At 42.8% G+C, this 23402-nt stretch overlaps 1 protein-coding gene across 1 annotated transcript in view; it reads left to right on the top strand.

Moving 5' to 3' along the window:
• Positions 1-23402, top strand: part of LOC112217390 (prolyl endopeptidase) — a 58995-nt gene that overhangs the window by 20005 nt on the left and 15588 nt on the right. The window contains exons 9-12 of the mRNA XM_024377621.1: positions 15093-15290; positions 17955-18058; positions 18841-18977; positions 22825-22919. Coding sequence (XP_024233389.1) covers positions 15093-15290; positions 17955-18058; positions 18841-18977; positions 22825-22919 — 534 coding nt within the window. The remainder of the gene's footprint in view (positions 1-15092; positions 15291-17954; positions 18059-18840; positions 18978-22824; positions 22920-23402) is intronic.

Raw genomic sequence — 23402 nt, forward strand, 5'->3', positions numbered from 1 at the left:
TGGCAGCATAATGCTGTGGGGATGTTTTTCAACTGCAGGGACTCAGGGTCGAGGGAATTGTTAACGGAGCAAAGTAAAGAGGTCCTTGATGAAAACCTGCTACAGAGTGCTCAGGACCTCAGACTTGGGCGAAGGGTCGCCTTCCAACAGGACATTGACCCTAACTACACAGTCAAGACAACGCAGGAGTGCCTTCGGGATATGTCTGAATGTCCTTGAGTGGCCCAGCCAGAGCCTGGACTTGAACTCAATCGAACACCTCTGGAAAGACCTGAAACTGTGTAGCAACACTCCCCATCCAACCTGACAGCACTTGAGAGGATCCGAGAAGACGAATGGGAGAAACTCCCCGAATACAGATGTGCCAAGCTTGTAGCGTCATGACCAAGAAGACTCTGTAATCGCTGCCAAAGGTGCTTCAACAAAGTACTGAGTAAAGGGTCTGAATACTTTTGTAAATATCAGTTTTTTTTTTATTTGGGGGGGGATTTAATCCAATGTAGAATAAAGCTTTAATTTAACAATGTTGAAAAAGTCAAGGGGTCTGAATACTTATCGAATGCACTGTAGGTTTTTACCAAACACTTTTGGCTGCAGCCAACAGTGATGACACAACTTAAAAAAAAAAAAAAAAAAAAACATAAATATTTGTATAGCGTTTTCAATACAAGGAACAAAGTGCTTTACATCATAAAATATTAAAATAAAAGTACTAACAAAGACCGGATGATGGAGAATTTAAAAAAATAATACATTAAAATCATCTTTATAAGTGTGTCTTCAGCAGGGTTTTAAGAGGCACTGAATCTACAAGTCTGATCTCCTCTAGCAGATCATTCCAAAGTCTAAGGGTCCTAATCTCCTTTAGTTTTCAATCTAGACTTTGGAATGATCTACAGAGCCCTGTCAGAGGATCTCAGGCTGCGTCCTGGCTCGTAGGGATATTCAAGATCAGAGATATAGTACGATTTAATAAAACATTTAAATCTATTCTCAAAGTGACTGGTAGCCAGTGTAGAGAAGCTAAAGTGTGATATGGGTACATTTTATTTTGCCTGTTAAAAGCTGAGCTGCAGCATTTTCAACTAACTAGACCAGGGTTGTCAAACTAATTTTGCCCCGTGGGCGGCATTCTGTTGTTAAGGAGGTCCACGCTGAAAGTTAGGTCATATTTCCTTGCTGTCAATATTAGGAAAAAATAGTCCTCACAGTTAAAAAAAATATGTAATGTTTACTCAAACCAACTACGGGCTGGATTGAACCACTTTTGGGGCCTAATGTTTGACACCCCTTAACTTAACAATGCAGTGATTTCTGGCAGACATTAATACAGAGTTCATTTTATTCCCTCAAACCTAGATTACTGTATGTATAACTTTGTCCAGATCAGTGACTAAAATAAATACTTGACTTTAGCTGTCTCTTAGATGATAAAAGCAGGACTGGACAAACTTCTTTACATGCATCTCAAGGTTTAGGTCAGGTTCAAAGAAGACACCAATGTTTCTGGCCGCAGGCTTTACATTGGTTGACTAATGAGGTGTGGGACAAATATCAAATCAAATCAAATCAAATTTTATTTGTCACATACACATGGTTAGCAGATGTTAATGCGAGTGTAGCGAAATGCTTGTGCTTCTAGTTCCGACAATGCAGTAATAACGAGCAAGTAATCTAACTAACAATTCCAAAAAAAAACTACTGTCTTATACACAGTGTAAGGGGATAAAGAATATGTACATAAGGATATATGAATGAGTGATGGTACAGAGCAGCATAGGCAAGATACAGTAGATGATATCGAGTACAGTATATACATATGAGATAAGTATGTAAACCAAGTGGCATAGTTAAAGTGGCTAGTGATACATGTATTACATAAGGATGCAGTCGATGATATAGAGTACAGTATCAACGTATGCATATGAGATGAACAATGTAGGGTAAGTAACATTATATAAGGTAGCATTGTTTAAAGAGGCTAGTGATATATTTACATAATTTCCCATCAATTCCCATGATTAAAGTGGCTGGAGTAGAGTCAGTGTCATTGACAGTGTGTTGGCAGTAGCCACTCAATGTTAGTGGTGGCTGTTTAACAGTCTGATGGCCTTGAGATAGAAGCTGTTTTTCAGTCTCTCGGTCCCAGCTTTGATGCACCTGTACTGACCTCGCCTTCTGGATGACAGCGGGGTGAACAGGCAGTGGCTCGGGTGGTTGATGTCCTTGATGATCTTTATGGCCTTCCTGTAGCATCGGGTGGTGTAGGTGTCCTGGAGGGCAGGTAGTTTGCCCCCGGTGATGCGTTGTGCAGACCTCACTACCCTCTGGAGAGCCTTACGGTTGAGGGCGGTGCAGTTGCCATACCAGGCGGTGATACAGCCCGCCAGGATGCTCTCGATTGTGCATCTGTAGAAGTTTGTGAGTGCTTTTGGTGACAAGCCGAATTTCTTCAGCCTCCTGAGGTTGAAGAGGCGCTGCTGCGCCTTCCTCACGATGCTGTCTGTGTGAGTGGACCAATTCAGTTTGTCTGTGATGTGTATGCCGAGGAACTTGAAACTTGCTACCCTCTCCACTACTGTTCCGTCGATGTGGATGGGGGGTGTTCCCTCTGCTGTTTCCTGAAGTCCACAATCATCTCCTTAGTTTTGTTGACGTTGAGTGTGAGGTTATTTTCCTGACACCACACTCCGAGGGCCCTCACCTCCTCCCTGTAGGCCGTCTCGTCGTTGTTGGTAATCAAGCCTACCACTGTTGTGTCGTCCGCAAACTTGATGATTGAGTTGGAGGCGTGCATGGCCACGCAGTCGTGGGTGAACAGGGAGTACAGGAGGGGGCTCAGAACGCACCCTTGTGGGGCCCCAGTGTTGAGGATCAGCGGGGAGGAGATGTTGTTGCCTACCCTCACCACCTGGGGGCGGCCCGTCAGGAAGTCCAGTACCCAGTTGCACAGGGCGGGGTCGAGACCCAGGGTCTCGAGCTTGATGACGAGCTTGGAGGGTACTATGGTGTTGAATGCCGAGCTGTAGTCGATGAACAGCATTCTCACATAGGTATTCCTCTTGTCCAGATGGGTTAGGGCAGTGTGCAGTGTGGTTGAGATTGCATCGTCTGTGGACCTATTTGGGCGGTAAGCAAATTGGAGTGGGTCAAGGGTGTCAGGTAGGGTGGAGGTGATATGGTCCTTGACTAGTCTCTCAAAGCACTTCATGATGACGGATGTGAGTGCTACGGGCGGTAGTCGTTTAGCTCAGTTACCTTAGCTTTCTTGGGAACAGGAACAATGGTGGCCCTCTTGAAGCATGTGGGAACAGCAGACTGGTATAGGGATTGGTTGAATATGTCCGTAAACACACCGGCCAGCTGGTCTGCGCATGCTCTGAGGGCGCGGCTGGGGATGCCGTCTGGGCCTGCAGCCTTGCGAGGGTTAACACGTTTAAATGTCTTACTCACTTCGGCTGCAGTGAAGGAGAGACCGCATGATTCCGTTGCAGGCCGTGTCAGTGGCACTGTATTGTCCTCAAAGCGGGCAAAAAGTTATTTAGTCTGCCTGGGAGCAAGACATCCTGGTCCGTGACTGGGCTGGGTTTCTTCCTGTAGTCCGTGATTGACTGTAGACCCTGCCACATACCTCTTGTGTCTGAGCCGTTGAATTGAGATTCTACTTTGTCTCTGTACTGGCGCTTAGCTTGTTTGATAGCCTTGCGGAGGGAATAGCTGCACTGTTTGTATTCAGTCATGTTACCAGACACCTTGCCCTGATTAAAAGCAGTGGTTCGTGCCTTCAGTTTCACACGAATGCTGCCATCAATCCACGGTTTCTGGTTAGGGAATGTTTTAATCGTTGCTATGGGAACGACATCTTCAACGCACGTTCTAATGAACTCGCACACCGTATCAGCGTATTCGTCAATGTTGTTGTCTGACGCAATACGAAACATCTCCCAGTCCACGTGATGGAAGCAGTCTTGGAGTGTGGAGTCAGCTTGGTCGGACCAGCGTTGGACAGACCTCAGCGTGGGAGCTTCTTGTTTTAGTTTCTGTCTGTAGGCAGGGATCAACAAAATGGAGTCGTGGTCAGCTTTTCCGAAAGGGGGCGGGGCAGGGCCTTATATGCGTCGCGGAAGTTAGAGTAACAATGATCCAGGGTCTTTCCACCCCTGGTTGCGCAATCAATATGCTGATAAAATTTAGGGAGTCTTGTTTTCAGATTAGCCTTGTTAAAATCCCCAGCTACAATGAATGCAGCCTCCGGATAAATCGTTTCCAGTTTGCAGAGAGTTAAATAAAGTTCGTTCAGAGCCATCGATGTGTCTGCTTGGGGGGGATATATACGGCTGTGATTATAATCGAAGAGAATTCTCTTGGTAGATAATGCGGTCTACATTTGATTGTGAGGAATTCTAAATCAGGTGAACAGAAGGATTTGAGTTCCTGTATGTTTCCTTCATCACACCATGTCACGTTGGCCATAAGGCATACGCCCCGCCCGTCTTCTTACCAGAGAGATGTTTGTTTCTGTCGGCGCGATGCGTGGAGAAACCCGCTGGCTGCACCGCTTCGGATTGCGTCTCTCCGGTGAGCCATGTTTCCGTGAAGCAGAGAACGTTACAGTCTCTGATGTCCCTCTGGAATGCTACCCTTGCTCGGATTTCATCAACCTTGTTGTCAAGAGACTGGACATTGGCAAGAAGAATGCTGGGGAGTGGTGCACGATGTGCCCGTCTCCGGAGTCTGACCAGAAGACCGCTTCGTTTCCCTCTTTTTCTGAGTTTTTTTTTTTTTTGGTCGCTGCATGTGATCCACTCGGTTACACTGGTTGTAAGGCAGAACTCAGGATCCGCATCGCGAAAAACATATTCTTGGTCGTACTGATGGTGAGTTGACGCTGATCTTATATTCAGTAGTTCTTGTCGGCTGTATGTAAAGAAACCTAAGATGACCTGGGGTACTAGTGTAAGAAATGACACGTAAAAAAACAAAAAACTGCATAGTTTCCTAGGAACGCGAAGCGAGGCGGCCATCTCTGTCGGCTTGAGAAAATGGTAAGACATACAATATTTGACGTCAGCAAGACACTTAAGGGTAGCTACGCTAGCTTGGTCATTGAGTCTGATTGGTAAATACAGCTGTGTGTCAATCATAACTAAATGTAATGATTGCGAATGATAAATGGAAGCATGTACTGAGAAAAATGGATGGGGCCCAGAATTGACACCTGAGGGACACCGTAGTGAATAGGTGTTGGGGACAATACTGAACCACCCATGCTCACTGAGAAACATCTACCACATAGATATGACCTGAACCACTGGTGGGCAACGTGAGAGATTCCTACCTAGCCGGTCAACAAAGATGTTATGATCAATAGTATCAAACGCGTCACTGAGATCCAAAATAACTACAATAGAGCTGACGTGACAATCATTAATGTGATCACTGCTATTCATCAATTTAATTACCTACTTGTTTAATTACTTACCTGTTTAATTATTACTCAATTTAATTAATCATTTAACATTGAACTCATTAGGAATTTGGGACACCACTGGAGGAGTTTGTTTAATGAGTCACCATTTCCCGAATTAACTAAAGAATATAGATATACTAGTCATAAATTAATAATTTCCTCATATCAGTCTCATTCTGAACATCGTAGACTCTGCACAAATCTGGGTCTCACTAATCATTCCATACCACACACATTTATTTGATTATTTATTTACTAACAAGATAAATGAATGTGGTGTGTGTATACAATGACAACAGGTCCCTAGCGGACCAACACGACATGTTACACAAGATGGAGATTTTGAGAGAGAGCGAGGGAGAGAGAGCAAGAGAGAAAAGCAACACTTGGATACATTTGGGAACTATACTTATAATAGCCCTAATACCTTGCCCCGATCTGCCGTTCTTATGGGTAAGAAGTGTAATGCATGTATTTCCGTGTTGTCTTCATTGGGTGTCTTTGTTGGGCCCAGGCCTTCGTGGGCTTAGTGAGAAAGGTTCGACAGAGGCCTTGTTCTTTGGCTGACCGACTCCTTCGTTCTTGGGTGTAAGTATCTGATTGTCCACAAGATGTCACAATGTCCTTTCTCTTAGTTGTCTTTTTCCTTGTATTCGTTCTGGAAGAGTGGTCTTCTGAGGACGGCTAATCAGCGGAATGTTCCCAGCATGGGGATGAAAGCAGTGTAGACAAACGATGACTTGAAGAGAATAACCAGATAGTCCTGCTTGAATTCATCATCTTAGATACAGTACTCAACCGTAGCATTGATTGTTAAGAGGTTCCTTAGTCTTCAATCTCATGTTGCGCTTTCAGGGTCGTGACTAATCGTAGACCTCGGCTGCAGCTCGTGGTCATTCTAGTCTGATATATTAATTATTAACTCAAATGCTTTATACCCTCGAGTAAAAAGGGGGCGTTTCCATCTTGCTGACACCTCTGGGTTCCCTGGGGGCGTAGCTAGTTTCAAGGCAAGGTATCAGAATTTACTATGATCTCGTTTGGAGAACTAAAATCACAACTTTATCGTCACAAAAATATTCTCTTTATCCTGGATACTTCACGCTGTGTGGAAAAGATGTAAACATGATATAGACCGTATGAAAACTCTTCAAGTTACAATGTTTTTGTTATAACATCTTCATTTAATGACATGACAAAGTAGACATTAATCTTCCACATTCCATCTCTCATCATTACCAAAATTTGGAGGATGAAATATATTGTCTTCCTGGTGTTGAGGGAGAAGTTTTTGCTCCTGCACCACACTGTCAGGTCATTGACCTCCCTGTAGGCTGACTCATCGTCACCGGTGATCAGGGCAACCACCATCGTGACGTCAACGACCTTGATAATGGTCACACAGTCGTGGGTGAACAGGGAGTACAGGAGGGGACTAAGCACACATCACCTCCACCACGCTGACCCTTAACACAGGGATGTTGCCTACCCTCACCACCTGGGGTCAGCCCATCAAAGTCCAGTTGTATAGAGAGGTGTTCAGACCCAGAGTCCTAAGCTTGGAGGGGATAATGGAGTTGAACGCTGAGCTGTAGTCAATGAACAACATTCTCACATAGGTATTCCTCTTATCTAGGTGGGTGAGGGCAGTGTGGAGAGCAATTGAGATTGATTGTGGTCATCTTAAAACACCCAGTCCTCTGGGTCAGCGATGGCCCTCACACCCGGCTTGATGTGGTCAAAGCGTGCATAAAATGCATTGAATTCGCCTGATAGGGAGGCGTCGTTGGGCAGATCACAGTTGGGTTTTCCTTTGTACTCCGTAATAGACTGTAGCCCATGCCACGTGTCGGAGCCTGTGAGATCTGATTCCACCTTATTCCTGTATTGTCCTTTTGATGACTCTGCGGAGGTCATAGCGGGCCTTTGTGTACTTATTGCTGTCTTTGGCTGTAGCATCAGTGGTTTCTGCGATAGCTCTGTGTGCTATATATATCACACACACCCTATACCATTCAAGTTTGGACACACGTACTCATTCCAGGGTTTTTCTTTATTTTTGCTATTTTCTACATTATAGAATAATAGTGAAGACATCAGAACTATTAAATAACCCATGGAATCATGTAGGAACCAAAAACGTGTTAAACAAATCAAAATATATGTTATATTTGAGATTCTTCAAAGTAGCAGCCTGTTGCCTTGACAGCTTTGCACAATCTTGGAATTCTCTAAACCAGCCTCATGAGGTAGTCACCTGGAATTAATTTCAATGAACAGGTGTGCCTTAAGTTAATTTGTGGAATTTCTTTCCTTAATGCATTTGAGCCAATCAGTTGTGTTGTGACAAAGTAGGTGGGGTATATAGAATATAGCCCTATTTGGTGAAATATTATGGCAAGAACGGCTCAAGTAAGCAAAGAGAAATGACAGTCCATTACTTTAAGACATGAAGGTCAGTCAATACAGAAAATGTCAAGAACTTTGAAAGATTCTTCAAGTGCAGTCGCAAAAACCATCAAGCGCGATGATGAAACTGGACATAGGAAAGGAAGATGACCACCACATGAAAGGAAGTCCCGAAGTTATCTCTGCTGCAGAGGATAAGTTCATTAGATTTACCAGCCTCAGAAATGGCAGCCCAAATAATTGCTTCACAGAGTTCAAGTAACCGACACATCTCAACATCAACTGTTCAGAGGAGACTGGGTGAATCAGGCCGTCATGGTTGAATTGCTGCAAAGAAACCACTACTAGAAGAAGAGACTTGCTTGGGCCAAGAAACATGAGCAATGAACATTAGACCGGTGTAAATCTGTCCTTTTGGTCTGAGTCCGAATTAGATTTTTACATTCCAACTGCCATGTCTTTGTGAGACGTAGAGTAGGTGAATGGATGCTCTCCGCATGTGGTTCCCACTGTGAAGCATGGAGGAGGTGCTGTGATTGTGTGGGGGTGCTTTGCTGTTGACGCTGACTGTGATTTATTGAGAATTCAAGGCACACTTAACCAGCATGGCTACCACAGCATTCTGCAGCGATACGCCATCCCATCTGGTTTGGGCTTAGTGGGACTGATTTGTTTTTCAACAAACCCAACACACCTCCAGGGTGTTTGAGGGCTATTTGACCAAGAAGGAGAGCGATCGAGTGCTGCATCAGATGACCTGGCCTCCACAATCGCCCGAGCCGAGCGCGATGGGACAAGGAATTCCTGGCCGGCCAAACCCTCCCCTAATTCGTACGAAGCTGAGACAATTGTGGTTGTGTTCTCTGCACCCCAGCACTTCCTGTTCACCGGCCCCAAGCACGACCGCTGTCCCCAGTACTAACTCTTGACCGGCCCCCAGCCCATCTCCCGCACTGAGTTGCAGTGCAGAATTAGGAACAATCTCCATGCAGGACTTGGGCAACTCTATCCTGGGCCCACCTCCGAGAACTACTCCACTGGCTTGCTCCTCACCGATGCCACAGAGCAGCAGCAGTAGTAGCAGGGGTGTGAGATGAATGGAGAAAAGGGCTGCAGACTCCGTCTGGACATCAAGATCTGGACAACATCATGCACCAAGCCACCAGCTTGTCCCAGAGGTAAATAAATCAAAATGTCAGACTTTACTCTGATCTCCTTTCCTCTCTTCCGTTTTCTTTTTTTCCTCTTCACCATGCACACTCTCCAGACACTCCTAATTTCCCCACTCTTCTCATCCCCACAGTGTCCTGGCACCTATGGATGAACTCTCGCCAAAACTCTGGGAGGAATTAGATCACCAGCTGCATGAGTTCGCGCATGACGAATATCTACCACGACGACTGGGACCATAGTGAAATGAACAACTTGTTCTGTTCAGATATCTCAGAAGTCAGACACTAGACACTTTAATTTTATTCCATACGTACTTTTGTTATTTACATGTCTGTTTTACTTTTGTTCTGAAATATTTATATTGCTGTTAAATATTTATATCTACTCTTGTCACTATATTTGACCCTTTTGTTGTTTACACGTCTGTTCATAGCAGACACTTTAGTATTGTGGTATATTTTCAGAAACAAGAATAAAGGTTTATTTGTGTCCTGAAAAGCACTGACATTTCTTCATTTCAATGCAAGTTGTTTCAATGGATTATATTTGAACATCAATTGCTGACAACGACTTTACAGGCTTGTGGTGTAGTTCGGTCTAATCTAAATTACTGCACACTGAGGCGTCCCAGAATCAGCTTGAATTTTATTAACTACTGGTTACAGTGCACATCAGGAACCTTCATCCTTGAAGATGATGCCGAATGCATACTCTAACTCCGACAACGAGAGGGGGTAGTTCCAGGTATGCCCAGGTTTATTGAGATGTTACCTGTCATTCAGGAGGTGTCCAAGAGAAAGTCATATTAGGTCAACAAAAAAATATACAATTTTCCAGGATCCAAAAACCTTGATAAAATGGCTCTTGTCATAAAGAGGTGTATGCAGTAACAAAGGAAATTAGAAACAAAAGTGACATTTATTCCAACATTCTCAACATACCTGGATAAGGGTTCTCGAGTGAGGTTGTCATGTAGGGGAAAAGCTTAATCTCTGAGGAAAATATGAGGACTTGGCATTGTGGTGCCTAGCAGGACAGCTGGCGGGGGTAAATAAAGAGTCTTCTGCAACAGTTTGGACTCAAAATAACTCTTAACACTCCCATAGCTCTCTCGGCTTTATGCACCAACATACACCATTGTGGGCATCTTCTCTGTCTCTGTGTTTTGCCTATTGTACAGGGCATTCGGGAAAGTATTCAGAACCTTTTGACTTTTTCCACATTTTGTTACATTGCAGCCTTGTTCTAAAATGAATTAAATTTTAAAAATGACAAAGCAAAAACAGTTTTTTAGAAACATTTATTGTTTACATAAGTATTCAGACCCTTTGTTCTGAGATTCGAGACTGAGCTCAGGTGCATCCTGTTTCCATTAATCATCCTTGATGGTTTTACGTGATTCGAGTCTGTGGTAAATTCAATTGATTGGACATGCTTTGGAAAGTCACACAATTGTCTATAAAATGTCCCACAGTTTACAGTGCATTTCAGAGCAAAAACCAAGCCATGAGGTTGAAGGAATTGTCCGTAGAGCTCCGAAACGGGATCGTGTCGGCACTTCTGCAGCATTGAAGGTCCCCAAGAACACCGTGGCCTCCATCACTCTTAAGTGGAAGACGCTTGGAACCACCAAGACTCTCCCTAAAGCTGTCCGCCCGGCCAAACTGAGCAATCGGGTGAGAAGGGCCTTGGTCAGGGAGGTGACCAAGAACCTGATGGTCACTCTGACACAGCTCCAGAGTTTCTCTGGAAATGAGAGAACAGGATAACCATCTCTGCAGCATTTCACCGATCAGGCTTTTATGGTAGAGAGGCCAGATGGAAGCCACTCAGTAAAAGGCAGTAAAATTACAGCCTGCTTGGAGTTTGCCAAAAAGCACCTAAAGGGGGCATCCCGAGTCACGCAGCGGCCTAAAGTGATGCGCAGTGCTTGAGGCGTCACTACAGACCCGGGTTGGATCCCAGGCTGTGTTGCAGCCGGCCGCGGAGCACAATTGGCCCAGCGTCGTCAAGGTTAGGGGAGGGTTTGGGCGGCCAGGATGTCCTTGTCCCATTGCGCTCCATCGCGCCCAGCCTGTGGCGGGCCGGGCGCATGCACGCTGACTTCGGTAGCCAGTAGTACAGTGTTTCCTCCAGCACATTGGTGCTTCTGGGTTAAGCGGGCAGTGTGTCAAGAAGCAGTGTGGCTTGGCAAGGTCGTGTTTCGGAGGACGTGTGGCTCTCGAACTTCACCTCTCCCGAGTCCCATCACTGCAACTCCCATACAGACAAGACTGTAACTACCTATTTGGATATTACAAAATTGGGGAGAAAAAGGGGTACATGTGTCTTATTTCATCAAATCAGGAAGCTTAAATCATCAGACAAGTTCAATGCATGTAGTTGATTTTATTAAAACACCTTGTGTGTCTATATATGGAAAAATACATGTTTAAACATTTCCACCAATCAATTGGTCGAAAGAACAGATGACTTTCGGTTGACCAAGATTTAATTTAGTTGGGGACAGCACTAAACGGATGTATATTTGGCAACGATTGGGCGCTCGTATCGCTGTCCTCTAGAGTTAGAGTTTAAATTGGTAAACCGTGCCGCCTGGGATCTGCTTTAACCATGAATTCTTTCCCCATTCTCTCTGGATCTTCACCTTCATCCTCTTTATTTCCATTAAGCACCAGATTTCTGTGCATTGATCTAGTCTGTATATCAAGTAGGGATCTGCTCAACAACTTGTTCTCTCTGTTAAGTTACTTAATGTCAGCTTCGTTAACTTTGATGTTACCCTTCCGCTTTTTAGTTTCTCTTTCCAGTGTTATGTAGTTGTCATCACTCATTTCAAGGCATTCATCTCATGTACACTATCGTTCAAAAGTTTGGGGTCACTTAGAAATGTCCTTGTTTTCCATGAAAACATACATGAAATGAGTTGCAAAATGAATAGGAAATATAGTCAATACGTTGACAAGGTTATAAATAATGATTTTTAATAGAAATAATAATAGTGTCCTTCAAACTTTGCTTTCGTCAAAGAATCCTGCATTTTCAGTAATTACAGCCTTGCAGACCTTTGGCATTCTAGTTGTCAATTTGTTGAAGTAATCTGAAGAGATTTCCCCCCATGCTTCCTGAAGCACAAGTTATATTGTCTTGATGGGCACTTCTTACGTACCATACGGTCAAGCTGCTCCCACAGCAGCTCAATAGGTAGCCACTCCATGCTGACCCATTCTTCCCTAAATAGTTATTGTATAGTTTAGAGCTTTGGGTCATTGTCCTATTCTAGGAGAAATTGGCTCCAATTAAGGCACGCCCACAGAGTATGGCATGATGTTGCAAAACGGAGTGATAGTCTTCCTTCTTCAAGATACCCTGTACACATCCGAGAGACTGAAAAACAGCTTCTATCTCAAGGCCATCAGACTGTTAAACAGCCATCACTAACATTGAGTGGCTGCTGCCAACACACTGACTCAAATTTCTAGACACTTTAATAATTAAAAATGGGATGTAATGAATGTATCACTAGTCACTTTAAACAATGCCACTTTATATGTTTACATACCCTACATTACTCATCTCATATGTATATACTGTACTCTATACCATCTACTGCAACTTACCTATACCGCACGGCCATCGCTCATCCATATATTTATATGCACATATTCTTATTCATTCCTTTACACTTGTGTGTATAAGGTAGTGGTTGTGAAATTGTTAGATATCACTGCACTGTCGTAACACCCACATTAACATCTGCATTAACCATGTGTATGTGACCGATTTGATTTGAAATCTCCCACTGTACCACCACCAAAGCACCCCCAGACCATCACATTGCCTCCACCATGCTTGACAGATGGCGTCAAGCACTCCTCCATCTTCTCATTTGTTCTGCGTCTCACAAATGTTCTTCTTTGTGATCTGAACACCTCAAACTTAGATTCGTCTGTCCATTACACTTTTTTCCAATCTTCCTCTGTCCAGTGTCTGTTCTTTTGCCCATCTTAAATCTTTTAGTTTTATTGGCCAGTCTGAGATATGGCTTTTTCTTTGCAACTCTGCCTAGAAGGCCAGCATCCCGTAGTCGCCTCTTCACTGTTGATGTTAAGACTGGTGTTTTGCGGGTACTATTTAATGAAGCTGCCAGTTGAGGACTTGTGAGGCGTCTGTTTCTCAAACTAGACACTCTAATGTACTTGTCCTCTTGCTCAGTTGTGCACCGGGACCTCCCACTCCTTTTTCTATTCTGGTTAAAGGCAGTTTGCTCCGTCCTATAAAGGGAGTATTAGACAGCGCTGTATGAGATCTTCAGTTTCTTGGCAATTTCTTGCATGGAATAGCCTTAATTTCTCAGAACAAGAATAGACTGATGAGTTTCAGAAGAAAGTGCTTTGCTTCTGGCCATTTTGAGCCTGTAATCGAACCCACAAATCCTGATGCTCCAGATACTCAACTAGTCTATAGAAGGCCAATATTATTGCTTCTTTAATCAGAACAGCAGTTTTCAGCTGTACTAACATAATTGCAAAAGGGATTTCTAATGATCAATTAGCCTTTTAAAATGTTAAACTTGGATTAGCTAACACAACGTGCCATTGGAACACAGGAGTGATGGTTGCTGATAATGGGCCTATGTAGATATTTCATTTAAAAAATCTGCCATTTCCAGCTACAATAGTCATTTACAACATTTGTAATTTAAGAACTACACCTTGTCCAGGCCAGTAGAAATTCTGTTCGGGCCAGTAGAGTTTTGGCTGACTGGGCCAGTGAGGAAAGTTCATGTTGGACTCTGGCGTGTTTCATATGCAGCCAGGTATCGAACTGACTGAATAAAGTCGATCTCATATATCCTTTCCAGTCATAAATCATACAACATAGTTATATATTCATGGTATCGTATATAAAGCAAAGATCTCGTTTGTATTTTCGATATGAAGTCCATCAGGACTTGCCAGACAGTGGCGTTAAAGTGAGTGAATCGTCAGAAGCCTACTGAATTGCATCGGTAAGAGCTGTTCATTTGGCTCCCAAATTTGCATACTGGTAGGCTTTTTGCCAATTAATCTGCAGATAAATTATGAAAACATTAGATGACGATGGTGATTCCTCCTCGCTGCAGGAACAATATGTAGGCTGGTGGAGAGAGAGCCTCACTCTGGTCCAAAATATAATATAAGAAAACAGATTGAATTGTTTTAAAAGCTAATGATACTTATATGATATTTTCAAAGATATTGATCTAGTGATTTAATGAAAAGGTTGACAATAAGAGTAGTCCACTGCTGCTTTCTCTGTAGTAAAGGCCATGATTAACACCTGCTTCATTATTCAATCAGTCCTGCATGGCAGGTAGCTGAGAAAATGCCTCTTAAAAGGAAGCTTGAAGCCTGCAGTCCAAATGAAAATCTTCCTGTGTTTTATATCATATTGTACAACAGCTGATGAAACTAACACTGTAAAAGTGAAAATGTGTAATCAGTGTTATTTCTTGATATTTGCTGGTTGAAAATACAATCTAGCATTTCAATGTACCAGAGGCCACCAAAATAGTGCCTGTTCTGCAACAAAAAAAATGCCCGGGGGAGCCAGGCTGGCTACTTTTTCTATTTGGCTGGCTACTCCATGTGCTTGTGGAAAACACTGTCAATGTCAGTGGAAATAATAAAATCATTGCATATGAACTACTTATTATTTAGATATCTTACATTCAATACACCAATCTTGACATGGGTAGCTGCCAGATTGACAGAGGTATTCAGGGGAGTTAAAGGAACATAAATTAAGTGATTTACATGAACCACACTACGGGACATAATATGCGTTCCATGTCCTCTGTTGCTAATTATGACAGGGAGGACTGGAGCATTACCAGACCGACTGTCAGTCTCTATTGGTTTTGATCAGGTCCTCAGTAAATAACAAATGCTATATACTCTCTAGGAGTATTCTGTTATCCACATGATCATGGTTTTGAAAAATGTAGATTGTTTGACTAACCCTTCTTGCGCTCTCTCTCATTCACTCCCTCTCCCAGTGTTTGCCACCTGTACCTACTCCAGCCTCCTGTTTGTGTGTTTCCTGCACGATGTGAAGAACGTCCTTAAGATGTACCGTCTGAGCTCGGGGGAGGAGCTCAGGACCTTCCCCCTGGATGTGGGCTCTGTGGTGGGCTTCACCGGACGCAAGAGGGACTCTGAGATCTTCTACTACTTCACCTCCTTCCTCTCGCCAGGTAGGCTATCAAAGACCAGGGCTCAAAACTGCGACCCAACACCCAACACCTATTCTTAATTGGTCGCTAGGGTGTCAGTGGAGAAAATAAGTGTTGTTTTTGTTCATGTTAGTTTTTGGTTTACAATGTGCTTTTCTTATCAAGATGCATTCAAACACAATGGATATGCAGACCAGGAGGCCTAATTTAAAAAATGAAATAAAATCTGAAGTCTTGGTTGAATCTTGTCACCGTGCACTGTTTGAATATACATTTCTAAAGACATCCCAAAAAACCTTCTCAGTTAAATGTTGACTAAAGAGTAGGCCTACCTGGCAGACTGATATCATGATGATTTGTTTCAATGACAGCACATTAGTTTTGGAAACTCTGCCATCACATGTAGCCTACACTGTACAGTACAAAAACACTGCTAGCCAAACACAGCGTGTTCTTGGACGCTCCCGCCCAAAAATCTTTTGATTGTTCCCAGACCTCAAATGTGCTTTAACCTGCGTCTCAATCCACCACATCCGCCGATGTCGTCCTTCCGCATCTGTGGTGCAAGGTGGCAGAGCTAGAGCAGTGTTTATCAGACCAGGAGACATCCTGAAAATCGGTCTTCTCACAAAAACGTCAGTAGCTTCCAAAAGGTTTGTCCGACAAAACTATAATGAACACTCTATTGAAAGCTGACTCAGGAACACAATGGTTTTCCATTTTGGCCAGTTAAAAAGTGAATGGAACTACAGTGCATTCGGACAGTATTCAGACCCCTTGACTTTTCCACATTTTGTTACGTTACAGCCTTATTCTAAACTGTATTAAATCGTTTTTTTCCCATCAATCTACACACAATACCCCATAATGCAAAGCAAAAACAGGTTTTTAGAATAGTTGTAATAAAAAAGAATAATAATAATTGTATTCTGATCCTTTACTCAGTACGTTGTTGAAGGACCTTTGGCAGCGACTACAGCCTCAAGTCTTCTTGGGTATGACGCTACCAAGCTTGGCACACCTGTATTTGGGGAGTTTCTCCTATTCTTCTCTGCAGATCCTATCAAGCTCTGTCAGGTTGGATGGGGAGTGTCGCTGCACAGCTATTTACAGATCTCCAGAGATATTTGAATGGGTTCAAGTCCATGCTCTGGCTGATCTTTCTTCTTCTCTCAGATATAGGACAGACACTTCAGAACAAACTTCCTTTAGCTTTTTTGGGGGGGGCTGTCTGTTGTTCCATGTAGTGAATATGTTATGCAATACGTTTGTATGGACTGTCTGTTGTTCCATGTAGTGAATATGTTATGCAATACGTTTGTATGGGCTAATACCAGTAATGCCAAATTCAATATTTCCATTCCATATTTTTTGTATCTATTTTCTTGATACCTTAAGATTTCTTAAAATTCAAAATCAAATAACTAAATGATGCTTGGTATGACCATCTTAAAACAATTCCATGTTAGCTTAGACCCCCCGAATAAAAACTCTGAAACCTAGAAAAACAAAACCAGGAAAACTAAATTTACCAAAAGATAAAACTGCTTTCATAGTGTACTACAACTGTAGAGTGACTTCAAAATCCCTACAAATAACACCCTTTTTATAAAATAAAAAAAAATGGTTTGTAATTTTTAGCCTGGTTCGGAATGAATCCAGGCACATTATGGGACACAGGTCAGGACATTATCGCTGCATAGCGGCACAAAATTGGTTCGACCAAATCATGTGCTGGTGCCGTCAACTGAAAAAGTTGGTGCCACCAGTGAATCAGACACAGACAGACAAAAAAACACACACACACACACACACACTGTGGTGGGCCTCAGCAGATGCAATAAGGACTCTGAGATCTTCTACTACAGAGTGACACGGCGATCTAAGGCACTGCATATCAGTGCTAGAGGCGTCATTACAGACCCTGGTTCGATACCAGGCTGTATCACAACCGGCTGTGATTGGGAGTCCCATAGGGCGGCGCACAATTGGCCCAGCATTGTTAGGGTTTGGCCAAGGTAGGTCGTCATTGTAAATAAGAATTTGTTCTTAACTGACTTGCCTAACTAAATAAAGGTAAAATAAAATAAATAAATGAAATGCTGCTTCACCTCCTTCCTCGCGTAGGTCACGTAGGCTATCATATTTCCCTCAATTCTGAGTTAGAGACCGATACACATGCATACACACGCACAGATGTTCTACTGCTTCACCTCCTTCCTCGCGTAGGTCACGTAGGCTATCATATTTCCCTCAATTCTGAGTTAGAGACCGATACACATGCATACACACGCACAGATGTTCTACTGCTTCACCTCCTTCCTCGCGTAGGTCACGTAGGCTATCATATTTCCCTCAATTCTGAGTTAGAGACCGATACACATGCATACACACGCACAGATGTTCTACTGCTTCACCTCCTTCCTCGCGCCACGTAGGCTATCATATTTCCCTCAATTCTGAGTTAGAGACGGATACACATGCAAACACGCGCACAGATGTTCTACTGCTTCACCTCCTTCCTCTTGCCAGATAACCCCTCCCCCCACACACACACACTTTCTACTATTTCACCCCCTTCCTCTCTCTTGTAATGTACAAATGTAATTCAGATGTGATTTTTCTTCAAATAAACTGAATCTGAAAAAGATAAAATGACCTGTCCCTCCTCTCTGTTCCGTCCAGCCGTTATCTATCACTGTGACCTGACCAAGGAGCCCCTGCATCCCCACGTGTTCCGGGAAGTCACCGTCAAGGGCTTTGACCCCTCTGACTACCAGACCACTCAGGTGAGATACCTACCATATTACATGTACATGATGACCCTTCAAAGGATGGTATCCTTTTACATACTGTGCCAATGAAAAAGAAAGTGGATTTAATTGACCAACATTTCGGCTAAAGATGAAACGTTTGTCAAATATATCCACCCGAATGAGAGATGAGTGTGCAGCCTTTTCCTATGTATAGTGTATCTTCTGTTAGTCAGCACCTCACCTAAAGGGTGTGTTCTTTATTTGATTTACTTTGTGCTTTTCTTTACTAACACAAATCACCAGAATTGACTGATTGGTTGTGTGTGGTTTGTCACTTCAACAAACCTCTGTGTATACACGGAGTGTACAAAACATTAGGAACACCTAATATTGCATTGCACCTCGTTTTGCCCTCAAAACAGCCTAAATTCGTCGAGGCATGGACTACAAGGTGTTAGCTGGATGTCCTTTGGGTGGTTGACCATTCTTGATACGCACGGAAAACTCTTTGAGTGTGAAAAATCCAGCAGCGTTGCAGTTCTTGACACACTCAAACTGGTGCTCCTGGCACCTACTACCATACTCCATTCAAAGGCACTTAAATATTTTGTCTTGCTCATTCACCCTCTGAATGGCACACATATACAATCCATGTCTCAATTGTTTCATAGCTTAAAATCTTTCTTTAATCTTTCTCCTTCCTTTCTACACGGATTGAAATGGATTCATGGGATCATAGTGTTCTCCTGGATTTACCGGGTCAATCTGTCATGGAAAGAGGATGTTTTCTGCACTCAGTGTGTATCTGTCTCCAGGTATTCTACCCCAGTAAGGATGGCACAGAGATCCCCATGTTTATTGTCCATAAGAAGGGCCTGAAGCTGGACGGCTCTCACCCAGCCTTCCTCTACGGCTACGGAGGGTTCAACATCTCCATCACTCCCAGCTACAGGTACAACCACAAGTCACACTGCTAGCTACAGGTGAAACCACAAGTCATACTGTTAGCCACATGTAAAACCACAAGTCACACTGATATCTACAGGTACAACCACAAGTCACACTGATATCTACAGGTACAACCACAAGTCACACTGATATCTACAGGTACAACCACAAGTCACACTGATATCTACAGGTACAACCACAAGTCACACTGATATCTACAGGTACAACCACAAGTCACACTGATATCTACAGGTACAACCACAAGTCACACTAATATCTACAGGTACAACCACAAGTAATACCTGTGTTTCCCATATACGCCGTTCGTCGGCTAAATAGACGATAACTGACTCATTGCTCTGCTGGCTACTTTTTCCACTTCATTAAGATGGTCATACCAAAATATGTAAAAAATGATTTGATACCATTTTGAATTTGGGCTTTATTACTATAGCCCATAGAAATGCGTTGAATAACACATTCATAAATGTAAAAACAGACCGTCTCTAAAACAAATTAAACTAGGTTTTAAAGTGTCTGTCCTATGTCTAGGAGTGATATGTGACCCATTGTAAATTGATGGGTCATGTGAAAGAAATGTTATAGCCACATCTAGCTAAGTAGATGGGTCTCTATTGTTTAGACCTGGTCACATGTTCATGAAATACAACAGATGTCCGTCATCACCCCCAGACACACCTGGCTAACTTGATGGGTCATGTAATCATCTGCAGAAGTGGAGTCTTCTGTTTAGAGCTAAACAATGAACCATAAATCCCAACCCATACGGTACTAGCAATACAAAGTGATTGTCATAGCCAGCCACCATGCATGAAATGCTGTATGAATCTGTAGGTAGCTAACGCTAACCAACTATGTTCGATGTTAGTTAGCTAGCTAATATTAGGCTATAAATAGCAATTCAAATGGATTTCTGCTATATGAATAATATTACCACACAGGTCATACATGTAACATTAGCTAGTGAGCTAGCCAGCTAACAGTACGCTATAATTTTGCAATGAAAAAGAGTTTCTGACGAAAGTAGGAAATTCCACAGATTTCAAAACTGAGTCGACTTCTTCCATGAGAATAACACTGTTGATCATTGTTTATTCCCCATTACTGTCATCAGAAGACTACAATGTCTGGTTCAAATATATATATTTTTTCCTTAATCAGGGATTTCCTCATCGTCTAATTCATTTTCGGAGTCCGAGAGAGTCAGCATGGCATGATCGTCCTCCAGAAAGTAGTCCATCACAACTTTTCCCCACTGACATTTGTTGATAGCGCCTGATAAATTCAGGGCAGCAATGTTATTGAGAGCAGTAGCAACACTTGCAGTTCTCCACATCTTTCAAAAAAGCCACGGTAGCAAGGATTATCTACACATATGAGAAGCTCATGTTAAAGACATAAGATGCTACATGGCAGCCTGAACTCATCTCTCAGCATGTCCAGCCCATCCATTCTCTCAGCCAATCATGGCTAGCGGGAAGGTTCCTGACTTTTTCGTTGGCTAAACCAACTAGGTATGTAATTTAACAATTGTATTCGCACATGTTCCAGAAGGCATTTCTGCCCAAAAGCACATTTTGATGATTAAAAAAAAAGTTAAAATGCCTCTCCTGTGAAGTAGTAACGTGCGACATACACCTAGGTTCTTGAAACGGGTCACATATAATAAAGCTCAGGAAATATTTGGTTGTTGTTGGCAGAAAACTACTTACATACTTCCATTCATTTAAAAAAACAGTACCGGGTTACCATCAGACGAGTTCTGTGACTGTTGTGAGGGTTGTAGAGCAAAACGGAATACACCATTTTGTTTGTGAGAGTCTTGTCTTTTCTTAGTGGCCAAACCGCTCGGCATTACAGACGTTTTTTTGTGAGAAGACCGATTATTGGGATTCCCGCTGGTCTGACTAACAGAGCTGTCGCTCTGCCACTTTCCACGGCAGATGCAGAAGGCCGATATAGGCGGATGCGGTGGATTGAGTCGCAAAAAACAAACTGACAGATTTTGTTAATTAGATTGTCGCATGGGTGCTTTAATAGACTCTTACCGTAATTAAAATATATTGATATAGGTTTGATTAGTACTGATTTGATTTGTATTGACAATGGAGTAGTTAAAAGCTGCTGTATGTGTATCAAAGCACATGATTAGCACCTGCTTCATTCTTCAATCATACCTGTAGGTCTATTCATGGGCGCCTGACTTTGTATCAAATTGGAGGTGCACAATCTGGCAGGGGTCTGGGGGTCCTCCCCTGAAAATGCTAGAATTTTTAAAAACATTTTCCTACAATTCTATATTGGTTCTCAACAGGGAATCTATGTTTACTTGACAGAACACAACCTTTTTTCTTAGTTTCTTCCCACAATAAACCTAATTGAAATAGCAGGCTAGAGTTAATATTTGCCATAATAGATGTAGTAAAAGGGTAGACTAGACTACTTTTTCTGACTAGATTAGTAATCTATCACCTTCCCTCAAAGTCCTACCCACAGTTATTTATTGACAGGTCTGAAACCCTACCAAATCTGTGACTCACAAATGTCCTGCCCCCTCCCACCCACAGCAATTGATTGACAGGCTAAACAGTTAAAAGGTTGGTTGACCCAAATGACAAAATGACACAATGGTTTCCTTACCCTAAAATGCGGCTGACTGCGTGGTCAATCCGACGTCTGCATTGGCCGTGCAGCGTTTACGGTGATATAGCCTTCACAGAGCAGCACAGAGCTGATTTGAAGGAAGCTGTCAAGGAAGTTAGTGTTTATACTGGACCTCCCGCCCCCATCTACCGTCACCCAATCATGTCAATGCGGAGCTATATGGAGCCCTCCACATTGTTATAACAGTTGGGAGGTGTACAGCAATGCAGTACAGAGCTCAATTTGGCCTCTGCATGCCTCTGGAGACTCCACAATTGCGTCACACCCTCCATACTGAGCCTACGACCACATTTTCAGATCAAGCAAAAACAGCAGCAGAGCCAATAAAATACATAATTTGAAGAACAAACATTATTGTTGCAATTCATACCTTACAAGTCATATTTACAGTTTACTGCATCTCAAGAGACAGGTTTAATGTTTAAAAAAAAAAGGTTATCTTACTTAGAAAACAGTCCTGATCGTATAGGCCTAGGCGATATCCAAAACAACTAACACACTGAAAACATAAATGTTCAGTCATTTGAATTGGAAAGTCATGTTTTTCTGTTCAATACCTCAACTCATTTTACCAATCTGGGAGCTAATGTTGTGAAAGTATTCAATAATTTAGCTGTGTATTTCGGATGGAATCAAGGCATTAGAATGAACCAGAGGCCACCAAATTAGAGCTTGTTCTGCAATCTTTTCCCCCTAGAACTCACTGGTTGGCTACTTTAGCTATTTGGCTGTTATACTGGTAGCTACAGGTACAACCACATGTGACACTGCTAGCCACACATTTCATGAAGCTCCCGACGAACAGTTCTTGTGCTGACGTTGCTCCCAAAGGCAGTTTGAAACTTGGTAGTTTCAGATGATTTTATCTGCGCTACATCACTCGGTGGTCCCTTTCTGTGGCCTACCAGAAATAGCTGAATCCACTAGTTTGAAGGTGTGTCCACATACAGCATTTTGGTTAATCGTTCAGCACTACCTTGGCTACTACAGATGTATTGTTGACATGTAAGGCTGTTTAAGGTAACATTATTTGTAACATTATTTGCAAGCAGTGTTTCCATTTAGAGATCATATCTTGGCCCTTCTACACAATGCTTTCTATCTACCTTGACTTGTTTAGACAAGTGTAAATTAAGTAACAGGATGTTAAATGTTGTTTTTTCCAGTGTATCACGGCTGATCTTTGTCCGACACATGGGAGGAGTCCTGGCGGTAGCCAACATCAGAGGAGGAGGGGAGTATGGAGAGACCTGGCACAAAGGTAACACAGACACAGGTTGCCAGTCACTTGAGAGAAGAGGACTCCGGTTATAAATTACAGACCTGCCAACATGCACTAATTTTGCCTACCAACTACGCTCTGTCCATGTATGCAGGTACGCGATCCGAGATAAAAGTATGCAGAAATTAATAGGGCCTCATTTTTTATTTTTTTTATTTTTACATTTGAAGAAAAAATAAATCCGCTGAGTAAATCTAACATCCCGATTCTCGAGCTGCAACACACAGACATGTACGGAGTTTGTGTCAACGGACATGGAGATTAATACATCATTATTGGACGTAGCTACCCCGTCTGCCCCGCCTCCTGTTTGATGTGATGCTGAGTTTGCCGACTGTCAGCTGTGCGTAAACACATGGACAAATCCCTTTTCGACTCCGTGTGTTGTGGAAAGGTTGTTAATTGTTTCAAGCTAACGTTAGCGAACATAAGATGGACATTCAGTGGGCTCTAAAGAGCCAG

Source organism: Oncorhynchus tshawytscha, linkage group LG18, assembly GCF_018296145.1.
Source record: "Oncorhynchus tshawytscha isolate Ot180627B linkage group LG18, Otsh_v2.0, whole genome shotgun sequence".
In the NCBI taxonomy this organism is placed as follows: domain Eukaryota; kingdom Metazoa; phylum Chordata; class Actinopteri; order Salmoniformes; family Salmonidae; genus Oncorhynchus; species Oncorhynchus tshawytscha.